The 21,712-nt window shown below is 28.7% G+C and overlaps 1 protein-coding gene and 1 long non-coding RNA gene across 3 annotated transcripts in view; one reads left to right on the top strand and one right to left on the bottom strand.

The window, feature by feature from the left end:
• LOC139425399 (uncharacterized) lies at nt 1–12,843 on the bottom strand. Its single transcript, XR_011636653.1, has 4 exons — nt 12,590–12,843; nt 7,917–8,073; nt 168–270; nt 1–65 (listed from the first exon to the last, which is right to left on the bottom strand). It is a non-coding gene; the product is annotated as an uncharacterized lncRNA (long non-coding RNA).
• The window catches only part of LOC107450378 (uncharacterized), a 22,889-nt gene continuing 13,982 nt past the window's right edge, over nt 12,806–21,712 (top strand). Inside the window, exons 1-3 of one of the 2 annotated variants that reach the window (XM_016066150.4) lie at nt 12,806–13,058; nt 13,225–13,359; nt 19,676–19,969. In XM_016066150.4, the coding sequence (XP_015921636.1) occupies nt 19,768–19,969 (202 nt within the window). In that variant the 5' untranslated portion in view covers nt 12,806–13,058; nt 13,225–13,359; nt 19,676–19,767. Of the gene's footprint in view, nt 13,064–13,224; nt 13,360–19,675; nt 19,970–21,712 lie in introns of both variants that reach the window. The other variant, XM_016066151.4, reaches the window with a different exon arrangement.

Below are 21,712 nucleotides of genomic sequence, written 5' to 3' on the forward strand. Positions count from 1 at the left end.
AAACTATACAACTCTCACGAAAGAGTTCCCTTATTCTTATTGTGTTCCAAAATTCTTTGATTCGCCTAAAAAATTTTAAAGATGTAGTCAGTCAAATACACAAAAATTAAAACATTAATTAAAACAAATTGGCATGAATTAAATTAAATTAAATTAAAGCAAATTACCATTAAAGAGCCCAAACTTTCGACAGCTTTCTTGCCAAAATATTGGAATTATATTTTCCTGATAACGACTATCTGGTTTATTTTGAGAGCCAAAGAACCTAATCTGTTGAAAAAAATAATTAATAACTAAATAATTAATAATTTAATAATTAATATTTAATAATTGAAATTATTTAATAATTAATAATTGAAAATATTTAATAATTAATAATTGAAAATTCTTTATAATTGAAAATATTTAATGATTAATAATTGAAAATATTTGATAATTAATAATTGAAAAAAATGCATTTAGAAAAAGCAAAATTTCGTATTATTTTATAATTTAAAATATTGTATGCATAGATTAATTAGCAAATTAGGAGTATATTTATTGGCACTTAAGCCATGAAGATTTTATCTTAGTATACGGAAATGTAATTACTAATTGAAAAATTTTCAGGTAAACTGTGTTTTGTATTGCGAATTGTACAGACGGAGAAATTTATCTATGTGTCATATATTTTTGGTGTAAATGAGTGTTGAAGTTAAACAGATAATTCTTATGCGTTCTGTATAGTACTGTTTTAGATTGCTTATTAAATATTATATGCGAACCCGTTATTAGTATTTTTACCAACTCTTCGGTTTTGTTTACACAGTATTTTGACTCTCGCGGAACGTTATTTTAAATCTGTTAGAATTCCAGAACCGTTGGAGCTAGGGTTCGGAAATTTGGACATCGACTACGAGGAGCAAATTCTAGCCCCGGTACGAAAAATCGTTTAAAATTTTTTAATTATTCCTTTCGAGAGAAATGTTAAGGTATTTTTTCGCATTAGTTTAACGTTAGTCATTGTTGTGAATAAAACTGTGAACGATTTCGTTTAAGATTTTATCGCCTGCTCTATAATGTTTTACTATTCTTCACAAGTTCAGTCAGCAACGTGAATTTCATGCGGATTGGTGCTACGTCACAGAATCAGTATTTCTAAAGTTGTTTGGAGCTACGTGTTTATTTTATTTATAGTTGTACTTTTAAAACGTGTTTTTCTTTTTGGGGGGGGGAGGAGAAATTTTTTTTTTCAAACTCTCAATGAATTCTAATACAAGAAAGTTTGAAATAAAATAATTTAAAATATATCGAGTTTATAAGACTTATTTTTATAAAAATTTTAAAGAAAGCAGATGAAATTCAGTGGTTTTTTTAATAATACTGACAAATCCAAATAAACAACCGACTATTTCTCTGCTTTCCTTACAAATTTTATACGAAATTCTTGCAACACATTTTAAGATAAACTTAAATGAACATAATACCTGGAAAATTAGTCGAGACTATATAACTCCATTTTTATAAGTTATATTTGTATAACAATATAGAATGTAAAAGTATTATATTAGAATATATTTTATAGATTACTTTTTCTTGCAGACTCATATTAAAGTTGTTTTGCTAAATACTTTTAAATCATTTTGTCAAAAAAAGGTTAACAATGTATTTACAGTTTTTCTAGTCAACTAGTATTTATTTCGTTATTCAAAACTCAAAAGTACAAAAAAATGATATATTTACTACATTGTTAAATGTACAACAAAAAACATTAAGCATGCCATTAAACAACAGCAAAAAAATCTAACGGAAAATGACAAAACGATCGCGTAAATTAATTAATAGCTTGTAAAGTAATTTCAGTGTGGTTCCTTGTATTTTGTAATGCGTTTCTTTCTTACCCCCTTCAAGTATCTATATCTAATATACTGTTAGCATTTACATTTTAAAATTGCGATAAAATAAGCAGCAGCAGTCTGTCCATCCATGTAACCGTAAAGTTTACGGTAAAGAACATTTTTTATTTTTACAGTTTCGAAACCATTTACAACTAGTATGGCTGAAAAAAATACCATGAATAATAAACCATACGGTTTTATAACTATTTACAACTAGCATAAAGATAGACGACTTTTTTTATGCCAAGCAGCTTTATGGTCTTGACATCTATGCCCGAATGAGAATGTCGTATTCTAATAGTCCAGTGTCTTAAATTGGGAGTGCACGGCACTGGAAACTCTTCATGTATTGAAGGGAATGGAGGAAATATCATGGTGTCAACTCTGGGACACGAACCCCCGTTCTTTCGGTCATGAGATTGACAGATTAGCCCACTCGGCTATAATGTATCTCGTTACACTAAACAAAGTGGTTTCATTAGGTGGGCCTAGTTAGTGCGATAAAATTCTGGTTGTTTAACCGTATTAGATGAAAGCGGTTAATAAACGGTTTCTCCCACAGTTAACAGTTTGAATACCATCTTTTGAATAGTTATTTGACTGTTTTGTTAAAGTATGGTAAAATAACAATTAAATAAATTGTTATTTAACCATATTTTCTGCAAAATTTCTGGCAGTGTAAGAATAACTTAAAAGCACATTGCAAATAAAATGGCAAGAGCTATCGAATACAACAAAATCTCCCCAGGCTGTAATATTTTCATAATTGTCTTAAATATTTGTGTTAGCTTTTCGTATTTACTCCCGAAGGTTTAACGTAATCAATAGACAATACACGTTTTCCTTTTTTACGCGATGTAGAGATTTCTTTGCTGCCGTTCATCCAACTCTCATTAGTAAGGTAAAAATAAATAAATAATGGACTTTCCCTGACTTAATGACTCTCATGTCATTACGCTAAGATGTAGATTCATTGTAGCGTAATGATTAACGCCAAACCAATTACTTGATAAATGATCACTCCAAAAAACGCCTGTTTTTTTTTCAGAATAAAATTACAAATTGTTATTTTAATTAGTATAATATCTTTCAATCTTAATTTTAAGACAAAAATAATACTCAGATGTTTTCGAAATTATATTTTTCGAACCCAAACCTAGAACTTTAAATTCGAGGCTGAGACCGATGGGAAATTTTTTTCCCGAATTTTTTTTCTTGTGCGAAATTTATTATAATAGATAAGGGTAAAAATTTGAAAAGATATGAAATAAAACGAAAATATAAAAGTATTATTAGAAATTACTATTCTCACAATTTGGAATAGAGTCCCTTTATCTAATGTTGTCAGAGAAATTACATAAAGCGAATTGGTCAAAAGAGATAAACCGTGGGATCAATAACCAAATTAATGTCAAATTTGTCTAGTACCTTGATTTCATACTTCACGTGAAAATAAGTTAACTGTTCATTTCAAATTTTAGCAGCCAAAATACTTTCAGAACTACGCCAAAGTAATCAACGGCAAATTATTGATGAAATTATTCAACCCTTTAAATATAAAAAAAGTATTTCAGAGTTAGTTTGTAAAACTTTTCGTAGAAAAAATCCTTTTCTCAAAACTAACAATTTATCAAAGATCAACTGTTTATTCATAAATAACTTGATAACAATGCCAAGTGTTGCTATGCTAGCTTTTTAAAGTAATTCTTTCACAAATTACATCGTTATTTAACGCCGTTTTTCCTTTCTTTGAATAGTTATGAGAAAAAGAAACCTGATGCATATATATTTATAACTTTTAGATACCTAGATATATATATTTATATTTTTAGATAGACTAAAGATACGTTGTCAACCTTTCCAGGAAATATCAGATCTACGAGTTAATTTTTCTTTCCTTTCATTTCGGTAAATTTCGGCTATCAGCCAATCACAAACTGCTACGCGTACATCGTAACTCTCCAACTACGTTAGATAAAGGGACTCTAGTTTGAAAATAGTAAGAAAGCATGCATAATAGAAACTTGATAATGGGAATCCCGCTCTGGGCATGGATGTTTCTATCTCTCTCTGTGCTGTCCTCTGTTGTGTGTGTGTATGATGTGTTAATGTGCCCCCCCCCCCTCCTATAAACGGGTTGTGGCAGTGTGGCGTGGGCAATGTTGCTCGCCTCCGTGACTTTGGTTCACAGGTGCCCACTGGGTAACGCGAAATGAGCAACAATTCTGGCGTAGTATAGGCAAAGATACAAATTCAGTGCCTGCCATTGAAAAAAAAAACTATAACAGTTAAAAAAAGGAAATAAAAAATGAAGTTAAAGGAGTATGAAAAATGGTGTTGTAGTGAAAACGTGAGTTAATAGTTAAACTCAACACCAAAAATGGTGGCATTTATGCACTAAAAATTTTTTTTATATTGATTTTAATATGAACTTATATATCCTTGTATACTTGTATATGTACGGTACGACATTGTAAGTTAGTTCAACAAATGATTTTCTTTCTATTTAAGAAAGAAAGTCTCGAAAATACAAAGAAGAAAACGAAAACCCAGAAATTTCGAATTATAAAAAAAATTCTAAAATTTAACATATAGTACTTGCAGTGGAAAATTATGAATAGAGTTATTTTATATTTTTTCTCTAGATTTGAAATTGTAAAAAAAACGGAAAAATATCAAATGAAATCCTCTGAAAACCACAAAAATATCGGTATTAGTTTCACTGGAGCCGTTATGACTCAGTGTTAAAAGTGAACTGAACTGTCATTGAGGACTAGGGTTCAAACCTCATTGACGACTGGAAGGCCATCCAGCGTCAGATCGTCGACTTCCAGATTGTTCGTGAAATAAAAGATCACATTGCCCCAATCATGCCGTTAATAACAAAATTGTGGAGTCTTATCCTCAATTGCCACCAGGCCTACGATGGGCTGTTGAGGGAATGCTTTATTAATTTTTAAATTTCACTGAAAATTCAGTTCAATACTTTTCGCTAATACTTTATCGGGCCATTTATTTTAGTATTTAAATATATTAAAACATTTTTAGGATTAATATTCAGTTAAGAAAAGAAATTCATTGGGTAATATAAAAGTATGTTTACCCCTATTCATTGTGGGCGGACTAAGTAGAAACTAAATGATGGTTATTTCTTTTTATTTATAAAATAAATTTTGTAAACGTTATAAACTGCGACAGAAATTGTAAATAACAACTTTTTTTTATTCGTATATATCTAAAATGAAAAGCTTACTTTTCATGAGATTTTTAAAAACAAGTTGCAACACATCCTAAGCTGTGCGTCGTGCTCTTTTTTCATAGATTTTTTTATTAAGTTGAAATATTTAGTTTCATTTTATTAAGTAGCATTTTTTAAAACTTACTCAAAATGTACAATATTTAACAGAATAGCAATTAATAGCTACTATATTAGCTTAATTAGCTATTATAATAGCTTGATTAGCTGCTATAATAGAGCTTAATTAGCTACTATAATAGCTTAATTAGCTACTACAATAGCTTAATTAGCTACTGTAATGACTTAATTAGCTACTATAATAGCTTTTATCTACTATTATAGCTTACAGGTACTATAGTAGCTTATAGCTACTATAGTACCTTAAATTTACAAATAAAAATTTATTAGTTAAGTTTCATAAAATATAATTCATGAGATTTTTAAAAACAAGTCTCAACACATCATAAGCTGTGCGTCGTGTTCTTTTTTCATGGATTCTTTATTAAGTTGTAATATTTAGTTTTATTTTATTAAGCAGAATTTTTTAAACCTTAGTCAAAATGTACTATATCTAACATAGTAGCAATTAATAGCTACTATATTAGCTTACATAGATACTATAATAGCTTAATTAGCTACTATAATGACTTAATTAGCTATTATAATAGTTTTTATCTACAATTATAGCTTACAGGTACTAAAATAGTTTATAGCTACTATAGTACCTTAAATTTATAAATAAAAGTTTATTAGTTAAGTTTCATAAAATATATTTTAATCAATGAAATAATTTTTTTTTTTATAAAACATCAATTGGTATCTCGACGAAAAAGGAATCGGTGTCCATGTTATCACTTAAACTCAAAGCAGTTTATACTTATTACCTAGCTTATCTGCTGATTATGTAGAATAATCCGTTACAGTGCAGAATCAAGTTTTTTTTCCGCATTTTATCTAACTAATGTGCATATTAACGGTCTCCGTAACCGTAATAGTTATAACGGTTTCTGTAAGTTTAAAAGTTTGTTTCTGCTATTCATTCTTTTAACTAATTTGTTGAGTGCATGATTGTATTGATTGATTCGATTCTTTAGATATTGGATTCAGATATTTCTCATAAGGAGAAAAAAATTCTGCTAACATTACCGTACTGTTATGATAATAACAATTCGGCTTACAAAGTGATAATTCTGATTAATAAAACCAAAATACACGGTATTTAAACCATTCATTTGGTAATTTTTCCGTTTATATAATAGCGGTTTACTGTTAATTCTCAAATTTATTGTTCTTATTACAACACATTTGGTAAAAATACAAAACTTAAGAGTAAATTGAATCGAATAAATTGTTTTGAGGCCATACTCCGTGGTATTATGATAAAATTATCTAATTTTACCACATTTTATCACTTGTTATAAAATCATATATTATATTTAATTTTCCTAAAATCATTACCAAAGCGCTTCAGTAAAATATATCCGGCTTTTTGGTGTTTACATAGAGCCAGAAACATGGTAAAATTTACCCTATTCTAGTAGTTTTGACCATACTTTTTTTGCTCAGCATTATAATTATATCATTTTAAGCCATTTGAATCTTTGTATTATATTTTTTGAATTGATTGATGTTTGATTCTATCAACTAATGCTCCTATTGTTTGACTGTAGTAACTTCGTTTTTTAGAATGCAAAAAATAAATTAATAACAATTTAAATTTAAGTGTGCAGAGCCGTGTTACTGTTGTTGCAGCAAATATCTTTTCGCTTTACCGAGGGGTCAGTAGAGTAATGTGCAGATAGTCTAATAAAATAATTTTGAACTCAGTTTTCTGCACTTTAATAGGTTATTTTAGTTCATCCGCACATTAGCTACATTTTGGCGGTAGCATTCACATTCACTCGATTAGCTTATGCGAGAGACGGGGAAATCTGTTAGCACAAACAATCGCATAAACAGTAAGGAAAAATTACTGGATTAAAAACTTCATTCGCTTCAAACGTATACGAATTTGATATAACAGTCTACATGTTTCAAGTGCTCAAAAACAGGCTCACATTTTCTAGACTTGCCAGACCTTAATGAGAAGGAAAAAAAAAGTGATGTGAAATAAAAACGTAAATTTGCCAATAAAAAATGGAGTGAGTAAACAAAATTGAAAAAAAAAAACACAGTAACCGAAAAGAGAAAAAAAGATGAAAAACAGAACGAGAAAAACCTCATTGGCTGAAAGGGGCAAATCAGAGTTAGAGGCATTACCAAGCGCTATGGAGAGGTGGCGTCGTTAACACGGGTATCAGCATTCAATAAAATAAAACTAGATTCCAGGGTATGAAGATGAGCTGATGTGACTGGGGTGGAAATAGTTTAGGCATTGTCGAAATTAAATTATGACCAAGATTCCAACAATGTGCAGCAATTGATGATTTCTCGCATTCTTGCTAACTGACTTATATATCGTGTTCCTTAAGTCTAAATCTTAGAGCACGTCTAGTTTGTCCGATGTAGCTAAGTTCGCACTGACAAGGAATGTGGTAAATGCCCCAGTGATTATCAAAACTAATAAGATCTTTAAGAGACTTAAATTTAATTTTGTAAACAAGCCAAAAAAATGACATCAAAAAGCGCTTTTTTTCTGAGCACTTGAAACATGCCGACTGTTATTTCCGATTTGTGTATGTTTGACGTGAATTAAATTTTTAAACAAATAATACTTTACCACTTCAGTTTCTTGGATTGATTAATTTAAATAAGGCAATGTAATAACAGAAAAAAACATAATATATTGCTTCGTAACTTACTCTCATGTTATTCTCTCAGTAATTCTTCAGATTCTATTTACCATCAAGGTTGTTATTTAGATTTGGAGTCAGAGTCAATGAGTTGGAACCGAAGAAAATTTTGAAGGAGTCGCAAAGGTTTGCTTGACTCCGATTCTGGTTGGTTGAATGTTAGGCCCTATAGATTAAAATAAGAAACGAAGTTTTTGTTTTCATGAATATTAATTAGACAAATATTTATAATTAGCAAAGAGAAAAAAAAGTCTCAGCAAGAAAAGTTCCGCTTATGTTTACGAAACATTTTCAATTTTCTAAAAACATGTAATAAATTTTATGATCACTCAAAACTATTTCTATGGTGTTATCATGATTATACACCATTGATGATATCCATAACTACTGTAACATTCAATATAATTTTTATTTGTTTTGGGGAGCTTCTTTTCGAAATATTTTATTTTGGTTGCAAATTACTTATTTAAGATTACTCCAAAATAACACGTTAATATTTTTGAAAATTATAATTAAATTATTATTACTTTTAAGATTATTAATTAATGTTTGAGCAAAATATTTTCACACAGAAATGATTTTTTTATATAGTTTTTGTTTGCTAATGGACAGTGTGATGTGTTTTAGATATTTCAGAAATATTTAAATGATAGTTAAGGAAAAGTGGAAGCATTTTAGAAAATTGATGAAAATGTTTCTAAGAACTTTTGAAATTTTTTTGTACATTGCAAAAGTTGCAAATTTATTATTTTTCTTTATTTCTTGAATCATTTGTGCTGTGGGGGCTTAAAGAAAAAGAGAAAAAAAATTAATGTGCAAAAAGGCTTGAAAAGTTTTTTTTTTCTTCGAAGAATTTTGTTATTTATAAGTCAAAATATTGAGGAACTTTTTATCGATAAAATCTGGGAGAAAAGTGCCTTGGGAAACGAACTTAAAAAGAAGTCGGGAAAATGCCGTAAAATAATAGATCAAACCTCTTTCTGGTGTGAGGCAAGAACCTTTTATTTGGCATATTAGATCAGCCTACAGTCTTTCTATAAGAGACAAGAAAAATATTATGGAGAATTCTTAAAATAAGAACTCTAAACCGCCCTTTCCTTTTAAATGAAATAAATTGATTTTTAAAACATTTGTATTTGATGAAAAGTTGCTGCAATTTAATTGGATTTTATAATAACGAACTTTTTGTTTAATGTGTAATTTTTAAAAAAAATATGACTTTTCATTTCATTTATTTATTTGAATTAGCAAACTCTATGAGATCAACATTAATTACATTTGAACTAGAGTTTAGACAATATCTTCAAATTAAAATCTTCAAACTTTTTTGTATCTTACTTTCTTTTAAATATGCTTTATAATTTTTTTGTAAAAGAAAGAGGGAAAAAATAATTAGTTTATTGCATTAACAAATCAGCATTGTAATATGCGAATAAAATGGGGGGAGAATAAACAGTGTATTTTTAAAGGTTTATGACATTTTAAAAATATAATAGAAAATAGAAATGAATTCATTTTCATTACAGAATATCAACAAATCATCTTAAAATACTATTATTAAAAAGTAATTTTAAAACATTAATTAATTATTTTATAATGTACATGAATCCTTTTATAACATAGGTATTAATTACCTGTCTCAATGAAGCTTAAACTTCTAGAATCTAGAAGCATGAATTTGATTAAAACGGGTATATTGTTTCACAGACCCTTCGACGCTTATGAAATTGACGCAGAGAAATTTAACCCTTTGACGCTTATGAACAAGTTCAGCTCGCAATCGAATCGTGCCTCATAATGCGCGCAAGCGAGTTCCGCCCGGGAGCAAGATTTTGACCGTAATGGTTAGTAACGAGCACAACTCGCGTAGTGAAATTTTTCCCCAATGCGCGCTGACGAGCTGAGCTCGTTCGCCATTATTATTCTGCATTGACTATGTTAAAAACGAAAAGTAGGTGAAAACTGTTATTCATATGTACTACGAATACTTTAAGAAATTTTTAAAACACGCGAGGCGAGCTATCTACCGCATCCAGAGATGCCAACTTGCCCCGCTTTGTAAAATAGTATTTCCTAGTGTTGGCGAAAGTCAAGTTACTTTCAGTTTAGCATTTCTCCTTTTAAGTAATTTTTTCACCACTAAATATCAAAAACTATAAGTAACATATAAAATGCACCGTTAAAGCAACAATCTACTGGTTACTCTATTAAAAAGTAGGCGTATAACTGTCCTTCTCCAACGAAATTTACTACATAATTTGCTACCACTTTATTATAACAATTCCAGAAGACGGAGCAGTTGGCATCGCCAGAGAAGAGTGACATTTTCGGAAGAACGGAGGTGGAAAACAGATGCCACTTTCGACTACTGTTTGCACGTAATACTGTGCGAATTAATGAAACGAAAACTGCTCATTTCCCTGACAGTCAAAGGGTTAAATTACGTTTTACAGGTCAGTAGTTGTTAAATTAAAGCCCAAAATTAGAGGGTATACTTTAAGGTATTATGATAAAATTGCCACAATTACCAAATTTTATCTCAGATTATAAAAGCATATTTTATTCTTAATTTTACCAAACGCAAAGCTTTAAATTACCGAGATTTTTTTCGTTTCAATAGAATCATGAACGCGGTAAATTTGTACTATATTCTGATAGTTTACACCATACTTTTTCGCTCAATGATAAAATCACCAGTTTATATAAATTGAAAAATAAAATTGATTTAATTTTTAAAAAGTACTAGTTGTTTAAGGAATATTGAAATAAAAATAAGATCAAAGAGTTTTGAAAAAGAATGAAGTCTTATTTAAGTTCTCTAGAATAAGGAGAATAAATCACGAATCTATACGCATATAGAATACTTAAAGTGCATCCTGTTTTGAAGCGCTGTCTTGAACACCTCTTCAAAATAAAACACAATAAAATACATAATTAAAACACAAATTTATATGAATAAAGATGAAATGTCTAAAAATTTAAAAACAAATTAAGTCGTTTTCAATATATAAATTTTCAAAAAAAATTTCTAGTGATTTCTGTAATGATTAAAGAAACTCATCTAATATACTGAGAGAGTCAGTATCAAATTGACCTTAAATATAACTTTTATAGCTTTTTTAGATCAATTATAATTTTACGAATTATAACTTTATACGAAAAATTTATATACTCTTAAATTCATGAGAAATTGAAAATAGACATTTAATTGCATGAATCTGATTAGTTCTAGTTAACAAACTCAACTTTATTGTATGACATTTAGTTACTTAAGCATCATAACTTCAGTAAGCTAGAGCGGTCACGTAGCATTTTTTATTCTGTTTTTAGTAATTTATTTGTTGAAATGTAGTTTTTTAAAGTAAATGTCTATAATTGTTTGTTTAAAATCAATATATTAATTTGAGCTATAGTTATAAAAAGTTAGTGTTAGCAAAAATATAAACGAAAAACTACGAACATGCATTCTAATATTATGTTTTATTTGTTGAAATGTATTTTATATTAATGCATTAACATACACAACAATAATAATAATTAACTATAATTTATGTTAATTTATTTGTTGAAATGTAATTTTTTTTTAAATAAACGTTTGTAGTTGTTTGTTAAAAATCAGTATATCAAAGTGAGATATAGGTAAAATAAGTTAGTATTAGCAAAAACATATATGAAAAACAGAACTACGAGCCTGGATTTCAATATTATGCATTGTATTATTTCATAATAAAAACTATATGTCGTAAGAACTCGAATAACTAACAAAAAAATAATTAATTATGATAATTAATAACTTAATTATGATGAATTTCAATATAACCCAACATATCAATATGATATATCAATATGAAAAAATGTTTAAAATATAGTTCAATTTTTCTGAAATTATTGTATAACAAACAATGGTAATAAGTAATAATAGTTGAACAAAAGATAAATTTAAGTGGGGAAATTTTCCTTATTTGTTGATTATATGGTTAATCTAAATTGAAGACGAATTGTCATATTTTCCTCCCAATAGCATAAAAATACTAACTTTTGATGAGAAACTTTTAAAACAAACAAGCTCTAATTTGTTCTCTAGGCTATTATTATTATTAGTATTAACAATTTTATCTCGAATTTAGTTTTAATTTAAAATCGCCTTATAATTTCGAGTTTAAAAATTTTAAGTTTTATGAGTTAAATTAAGTTTAGAAATTTATCTTAATAGCTAGTTTATTTAACCAATAAATATCCATTGATATTATTTAAAGTATGTGAATTATATGATAAGATATTTGATTTCTGTATAATATTTTATTTTGTACTGTTTTATCAATATTATTCATATCGATAGCTTAACAAATAAAACTATTTGTGAAAAATTTCTAATAATTTTAATTCTAGTAACTAGTACTAAAGTAAAGTTGATAAATTAAAACTACAAATCTAATAAATAATATTTAGCCGAAACTTTATTAAAATTAAACTTCCTTTCTTATTTTTATGTAAAAGTAAAAATTATTTATGTTTTTAATCCCATGCTCATTATTTTTTGAATTATCCTCAATGAAAAAAAATTTTGTCGGCATCCTCTTTCAGTATAAAATTTGATTTTTTTAAAAAAAAAAAATTAAACAATAATGCTATAACATTTATTCAAAGCAATAATTTGACTATCTCAAATAATTATCACTTACCTAGATTTAGTTAATTGCACCTAATTCTTTAATGAATTTTTCAATAAATACTCTTGCTAAGATCTGCGAAAAATTACTGCATTTTTGAAAACTTCTGGGTGTTTTTGAAGAACAACCTGTAAACAGTCGGTGACGTCACATAGTATCCACCACCCCTTCCTTTTTGGCGAAGATGAGGAATTTTCGGGATGCGGTAACCCTGAAAACGGACGAGTTTATGGTTCGTCTGTTCTCATCTATAGCGGTGGGTGAAAGAGGTGTTGTGCAGTGGATGCTAAAAATATAGAGAACAAATCCCTTTTCTCCAAGCGATCTCGATATTGACAATTGTTCCTCGTCAAAATATTAGATTGCGGCACTTAAAGTTGCCAATTCTAAATCAGAAAACGATAACTAAATATCGTCTGAGTTTTATTATTTTGGATTAATTCCATTTTAAGAAAGGAAAATAAACTTTCAGAGGAAGAAGGTAAGGTATGAATACATCCGTCCTCTGTATTGCTCGAAATGGAAGATTCCTTATTTAGCTTTAATGTGTTATTTATTTATTTATTTATTTTTATTTCTGATTGAAGGAAAGAATCGGAATACGCAATTCGTGAAGAAATTTTAATACGGTTGTTTATTATCTGCAGGGCCAGCTGTAATTCGTGTTCATTCATTGGTGTAGAACGTTAGTGACAGTTTAAGTGGAAGACAGAGCTACTTGTAGCTACCTGATTGTTTGTTTTCCTGAATAACCTGCATTCCTTATTGGGGTTAATTAATCAGTAAGTTTTATTTTTTTAAAATTATTAATATGTTTAAGGTAACTGCATTTATTGGCATATAGTATATGGAAACTATGTAAACACACTATATAAATATGTTTTGACAACATTTACCATATGATCCGTTCAATGCATAAGCTAGTATTAGTTAAATTTATAAGTACATTAATCCTTAAAAAGTGGCTGTATTTACTGTATATTAATTTTTTTGATTATATAAGAAAATATTTTTTGAGGTATTTGGAAATATTTTCGTTTCTATTTGGTATTAGGTATTGAGTAATAATATATGGTTTCATGTTTACAAACTGTTATGACAGCACAAATGTTTTATTACAAATGCAATATTCTAATGCAATGCTCCAACGAAATGGTATTATTTAAGTAAAAAACTGGTTGCATTTAATGAACTTATTGTTGCAATTGTTAAACAAGAGAGGGAATTTATTTTATTTTTATCTTGTTAAGGTATTTTGACCGTCCACCATTATCTTTCATGAAATGCACTTTAAAAAATCTCTGTTGAGAGTTATGGTTCTCTAAATCTTTTTTGTTATATTAGCAGCAAAACTTTGCACATTTGAATCATAAGTTTCTAAAGTTTTCTTCGTACAATAATTGAATCACATTTAAATTGTCAAGATTGGAAAAAATTAGAACAATACATCCAAACTAGCCCATATTAACAACAACTTGTTTCGTTATATTTGCGGGCAATTTTTATAATTTGTAATGGCTGAATTGATTTTTTGAAAAATATATATATATCGGATGCTTTTGCAACAACTTACTTTTTAGTAGTAAAGCCTATATTTTATTTCATTGTTTTAAAGAAATCTTCCAGCAAAAATAAGTATATTTGTCAAAGATTATATTAATTAGTTTTTGCAAAAAATTATCTTCCTGTAGTAAAGCCTGTATTTTACTTCTTTATTTTCATTTTTTTATTTTTTGTTCATTAATTTTGAAGAAGCAGACTTTCAGTAAAAAATCCTACCATAGTTGCTTAAAATTATGATAGATGCTTTTTCAAACGTTTTATTTTTAGTTGTGAAGCTAAAACTTTATTTCCTTATTTTGAAGAAGTCTTTCAGAAACATTATTTATGTATTTACCATATTTTCGTATTTAGAAATATTATTTATGCATGTACCGTTATAATACCATTATTTATTATATTTGTATAAAATATAATACTGTAATAACATTTAGAAAATGTAATTGAGAAGAAAAAACTATTTAATGTTTTCTACCCCATTATTTCTCAAAATTGTTTTCTTTATTTTATTTTTATTTTTGCGTCTTTGTTATCCTCATTGATGTCCTATATATTGAAATAGTAAATAAAACTAAATTCAAACTTTAAAAAAGTATTAGCTACTGAATATTCATAATTAACTCCTTTCAAATAAATAAATGATTTATCATTTGAAATATTTTTTAACAATTTTATGAAGAAGTACAAAATGAAATTTTGATGGTTGCACTCGTCATTTCGGAATTACACCGAGATAATTATGAATATTTCTTCTTCAAATATTTACTCTCTTTTAAATATTTACTCTTTAAATATTAACAAAACTTGGTATTTTCTAGAGACATTTCAATATTTTATCATCACTTTTATATACAACAGCTGTCATTGGAAAAATTTACAGCTTAGAATACTCTCTGTATTTTCATTTTAGTACACTGTTAGAATTTTCATTCTAAAATAATGGTAAAATAACCAGCAGCAGTCTGTTCATCCGATTAACCATAAAGTTTATGGTAAAGAATATTTTTCACCTTTACGGTTTTGAAACCGTTTGCAACTAGTATGGTTATTAAATCATGACTACAAAGCTATAATGTTTTTTAACCATTTACAGCTACCATGGTTTCAAAACCGTTAAAAGGAAATTTAACTGGACATAGGAGGTAGGCTTCTCGTTAGATAATGGGCATTAGAGAGTGCAGGACACTGGAAATTCTTCACGTGTGTTAAAGGGAATGGAGGTGTCATCGCTGAGATTCGAACAGATCATTGACAGATTAGCTTTCAATATGTACGCAGTTGCAAGGAACTAAGTTGATTCATTAGGTGGACTCAGTTGGTGCAATAAAATTCCTGTTATTTAACCGTTTTAGGTAAAAAAAATAGTTAATAAACGATTTTTCTCACTGTTAATAGTTTCATTACCATCTCATTTATAGTTATTTGAATTTTTTGTATAAATATGGTAAAATAACAATCTATTTAATTTTTATTTTACCATATTTATACAAACAATTAAATAGATTGTTATTTAGCCATATTTTGCGAGAAATTTTTAACAGTTTACAATTTAATTTTAGATTATTCTTTTTTTCAGTGTTATTTTAAAATGCTATAATTAATGTCTTAATTAAAAATGTCATATTACGTTTATAAGAAGAAATAGAAGAATATGTGAGCCATTGTCAAGTTTTAAACCAAATAACTATTAAAGGCACTTTTCTTTCAGTTACTTATTTAGCATAGTGTGAAAGCGAGCTCATTTTAAAATGCGTTGCTTAAATTTCAATGCAATGTGAATATCATCGGTTGAAATATGATCTTTAATTGTACGAGTAAGTTACTAAAAATGGCATTTTCTCGAAACTCTAAACGAGAAAATAATGAATTATAACTTTCAACACATTAACCTGAGGAATAAGAATTCATATCAGATTTACTAGACAATCGAAAGTCCTGATACCATAATTTTGTAAATGTTGTCAAAAGGACCTCAATAAGTCACCAAATAAATGAGGCAAGTGAGATATAACAAATAAGATTTCCTCTGCGAAATTTTCTAAGAAACCACTTCCTATTTCTTATTTATATTAGGAAGGCTCCAAACATTTTCCATAACATAGGAAAATCTTCAATAAATTAAATTCTAGAAACTATACAAAAGTAATGGTGTCGTACTTTTCGAAACACAATCAAAACGGCTATATTAGTCAAGTAACAAACAACAAAATAACCCAGTTTCATAATAGTAGTTTTCTTTTTACAAATTTCTCAATAAATTCCATTATTTGTCCATTAAATTTGCTAACAAGGTTAAAAAAAATTAAAAAATCTGAAAAAAAAATAACATGGAACTTGTAAACCAAGTATGCCATACTGTAAAAAATTTAGGATTCAATTACGGTATAAAGTACCGGCACTTTGGATGCGTCATCTGTAAAATCTATTTTTTCCGTAAAATACAAGTGTTAATCCAAAATATTACATCGTATATATTTTTTTATAATTTAAGAAAATTAAGATATGTTATTTTTTGTCACAATAATATTTTTTTTAATTACAGTTATTCAGTGATTTTACGGTTATTATTACTGTAAAAATTAAGATATGTTATATTTTTTGTTTCATATTTTATTTAAATGATTTTTACGGTGAAAATTCCCGGCACTTTGAGAGCTGGTACTTTTTACCGTACTTTATTCCAGAATTTTTTAAAGTGCATAATGTCTTGTTTTTGAAAAGATTTGTAAAACGCTTTCATAAGTCAGGAAAGAAATGGGATTCTTTCATTAGTCAATAAATAAATGGGAGTATAGTTTCCTTTTAAAAAAGTAGAAAAAAAAACCTTTTATTTTTAATCATTACAAAGATCCCTGACAGTTTACAAAAAAACGGTTTAAGAAAGCTTGAATAAGAAAATTCAGAGTAGGAACTTGTAAAACTTTATCTAGATAACAGAATAACCTGCTGGTAAAAAATCTCTCTCTTTTTTTTACTGCGCATCTTTATGAAGAAGAAAGAATTTAAGAAAATTCCTAGAAAACGTATAAAAATAAACGGTTTTGTTTTTACGTTTTTATTACTTTCTCCCCGAATCTTTATTATCTTTGATTCTGGAAGTGATTTAGTTTATGTTATGAATTTACAACACTGATAAGGAACTTCTTTTGAACATAGCTTGGAACTTGTTAACATAAGTTTTTTTTTAAAAAAATGCCACGGTATATGAAACATAATTCAAGTATGAAACATAACACATGTAACTTATGAAACATAATGCAAGTCTTTGTTATAACATGTGCATGTCATAACAGTCAGAGAGGTTGGACACATTAAAATAAGTAATTTTGTTTCTTTATATATTGTCGATATAAATGTATGTATAACTATATAAAATTAAACCATAACCGTTCGTTAAAATACAACAGAAAACGCTCGATACATATAAATGTGTGTATTTGTTTCTTCTTTTTCTTGTAATATAAAAGATAAGCTAAAGTGAATTATATTCATATTGTCTTGAAAAAGAAAATTGAGAGATTGCGTTGAATTTTAAAATTAAAGCACGAAAAATTTAAAATTGTTGTTGTTGTTCATTTACATCACACTAGAGCAGCACAATGGGCTATTGGCGATGGTCTGGGAAACATCCCTGAAGATGATCCTAAGACATGCCATAGCAATTTTGATCCTCTGCGGAGGGGATGGCACCCCCGCTTCGGTAGCCCGACGACCTGCTCGCGAAGTCGAGCACTTTGCGGTAGAACAGTTTAACGAGGACCAATACCGCACACCCTCGGTCCCTACGCAGGCTGATCCAAGTGGTCACCCACCCACACACTGGCCGCATCCAGTGATGCTTGACTGCGGTGATCTGCTGGGAACCGTGTCTTAACGATCAGTTCACTGCGGGACAAAAATTTAAAATAGTTTTAATGTGTGGCGAATTCAGTGTAAATGATACTAAATAAATAATAATTTATTAAAAGCTACGTTTGCCAACACTCGGATGCTGTCTCATAAGTTTTCGGAGAACTTAATTAAGTTTGAGTATATTGAATAATAATAATTAATTAATTATAATTTTTCAATTGGTTTATTACTTTTGGAAAATAGAGTTTTAAAGTTTTAATCTTCACTTCCATCGTGATCAGATTAGTATAATATAGGTCAAAGAAAAGGTGTTAATACATAATATACAAATGAATAAACAAATAAATAATTGAGATATCTAAAATTTTCTAACGATGCCTAATTAGACTGAAAATGTTTTAAATTGCTAAATAGAAAAAGGGATGATTACATGCTGGTTAAATTGGCTTACAGAATATTCCATGTAATCTTATTTGAAGAAAATTCATGTAAAATGCTTGCTTTTGCAAAAGGAGAGGATGCTGTGCCTAATGTTATAAATAAAAAGTCAGTTTTTTTAAAAAAGTTTTTATAAAAAAGACATTTATTTACATAATCAAGAAGATTTTCAACAAAACATCGATTCTAATGATGTTTCATACAAATTCATCCATATTAAAAACATGTATCATATATCAGTCCATATATCAGAAACAAATATTAGAAATTGTATGGTCGATGATATTATTCAATTCTTCTTCCGCAACGGGTTGTTCAGCTTTCTTAACAAAAATTAAATTTTATGCTTTATTTCAACGAGTTTACAAAACTTCTTCACACTGAAAAAAAAATAGTCTTCGATAAAGGCAACGATAATAATCAATCTTAAAAAGGAAATTTGCTGTTTAATTTTGTTCCAAAAAGACTACTTTATACCTATATTTCTTAAAAATATGCAAAACAAAGCATTCTCGCTGTACAAAATTTCATCAACTGAAAGATGTATAATTGGAAATTTCATTCTTGAATATATGGAATTATTTTTTAACCGGTATTGAGTAGCCGACCTATTCTTGGGTTTACGACTGTCAGTGCTCAACTCTGTAGCCTTGTAAATTTGAAAACGCCCCAGAAGACGAGTAACTTCTGGATCTAGCATTGGGACAAATTAGCCTTCATAGAGAACATTTTGATGGAACTCAGCCGTACTTGCATTACATGGCGAGGAGAAACACGAAACCTTAGCGATAGTTTCACGGTTAGGTCGATGGTCAATGGATTTTAAACCATGATACGCCTACCACTGAGGATATTTTATGTCAGCACTGTGGTCGGCGCGAGCCGTGGACAGAATATGTATCGACCAGTCATCGCTGCGATTAAAACCTAGATAACCTTACTGGAAGTCGAGTTCTCTATCCCTATATCCCCCACGGATCCACAGAAATATTTAATGTGACTTATACAATTGCTGAATAGTTTTTGTTTTTTCCCCTACAAAGCAAAAAAGGTAAGTTTAAAAAAGTATTGATATAAGTACAGCCAAGCGAGATAAGTTCTGAGAAAAGTTATAATCGACAATTTTAAGCTATAATCGACAATTTATAACTTTTCTCAGAAAGTATTGGTATGAAATACTTAACGTTTCTGATTAGTCTGTTAGTGATAATTTGACTCCAATGACTCACGTTCTGTTCTGTTTTTTAGCATTGGAATCTAAAAATGAAGATAAAAACAAAGATATATTTTCATAAGCTGTATCCTTTTTAACAAGAGAGAGACTGTCCCCAAAAGCAATTATGTGCTCGAACTCTCCAACGTGCGTCCTGAGCGGGCCATCGTGTATCCAAGAACCTCAGACCGTGTCGACTATTTCTTCTGAAGTGGAAAACACGTCCGCCTATTTCAATAAAGAGTGTCTCCAACAAACGGATTCGAATTCCAGTACCATGGGAAATCAGAGTCGTTGCTGTCCAGGAATACTACCAGCAATAACTCGATGTAAGTATCTTTGAAAAATCTTTCGTACCTTCTAATGAATCTTTCTTAATATTATGGATTCTTGAGATGTTTAGCGGGTAAGTTTGTACAGGCAACTTTATTAGCGTTAAAAATAAAAAGCTGTTACAAGTTGTACACTATAGAAAATGGATGATATTGTTCGATGGGGGGTACATAAAGGAAACTAAAATTGTAAAAAAGGAATAATCGAATTTTAAGTGTTCAAGCATGTCATTAGGGGAAATAATTAACCGACACTTAAAAAAATTCTTTAATTTATCAATGGCTCGACAGCCCAGGGTGGAAGTTTTTTCTATGCTAACCTTTTTCCTGATGGCATTTTCCAGTTTTTAGTTTTTAAGACCAAAAAGTTTTTTTTCTAGGACAACTATCCCTCTCAATTTCGGCCTGCCTCTTTTTCGAGTGCCAACTGGTCTGGCATTGAATACTCTTTTAGTGGAACGGTCTTCATCCATTCTAATAACGTGGCCTGCCCATTTTATTCTTCGTCGTTTAATGAAGTTAATAATGCCAGATTCATTATATGAGGGATAAAGCTCTAAGTTTGTTCTTGCAAGCCACACACCATTTTTTTAAAATTCCTCAAAAAAAAGAGAAAAAAAAATTCTCAAGATCTTTCTCTCAAAGGTGCCCAACATAACCTCATCCGAACAAGATATGGTCCAGGTTTCAATTAAAAGAATCTCAAACTTTTTATTGTATTAGCACAGATTTGGTTGGTTAGATTTAATTCCCGATTGTATTAAAATAAAATTTAAATCTCATTATTTTTTTTCGGTTACCATAACAACTTCATCAACATATTTATTTTTTGAACTCCAATTAATTTTCGCTACTATAAAAACTTGTTGAATGTTTTCGCCTGAAAGATTATTTTGCATTAGTGCAAAAAATTAATTCCAAAGATTGCTTTACAAGTTTAAATATTTATTTTATATTCTTTATTTTTATTGCATATGCTGAATGGACACTTTTTTGCATAAAATTTGTTGCAAAAGTGTATATAATTTTTTATCTTTCAATAATTGTGAACCGCTAACTAAATATATTTATCATGAAGTTTTTCGTAAGAAATTAGTTCCACAGCATAACTTTTGTGTTAAATTTAATTTCAAATTATTTTCAGTTTTAAGCCTTTAGTTTTGAATGAATTAAAGACTTAAAACTAAAACTAACACAAAATATAGGGCGCATCATTTTCGTAATAAATTTTTATGACCACCGAAAATTCCTCCCTTGTCCATCAGAAATGATGAGCTCTACGTTTTTATTTAGGGATGATAAAAATTAAATTATTTTATAATATTATAAAAGTTAATATTTATAATTTACTTGAAAGATGCATTTTACTTTACATTACTTTTTGCGTATCAAATTTGTTTTGTTTGTCTTATGAGTTTAAGAATTGAGACTTATAATTATTGAACATTTAAGACATTGTTCTGCACTTATGTAAACTGTATAACCGATTATTTTAAAATTATTCACATTAATGAAGCTAGAAACGAATAAAATCATTAGTTCTGGACTTTTCTTTACCATCTTAATGGTTTAAATGTTACGTCATAGAATTCAACTCAAAATGAGAAGTCTGAGACTATTTTACGCATATAATATTTTTTTCCAAACTATTGATTTTCCCATTCATAAGTCTGGAGATGTAATTTTGTAAATAATCTTTAAGCCTGAGAAATAGTGACTTCAATATTTTCTTTGGTGCAT

This window comes from Parasteatoda tepidariorum, chromosome 4 (assembly GCF_043381705.1).
Source record: "Parasteatoda tepidariorum isolate YZ-2023 chromosome 4, CAS_Ptep_4.0, whole genome shotgun sequence".
Taxonomy (NCBI): Eukaryota; Metazoa; Arthropoda; class Arachnida; order Araneae; family Theridiidae; genus Parasteatoda; species Parasteatoda tepidariorum.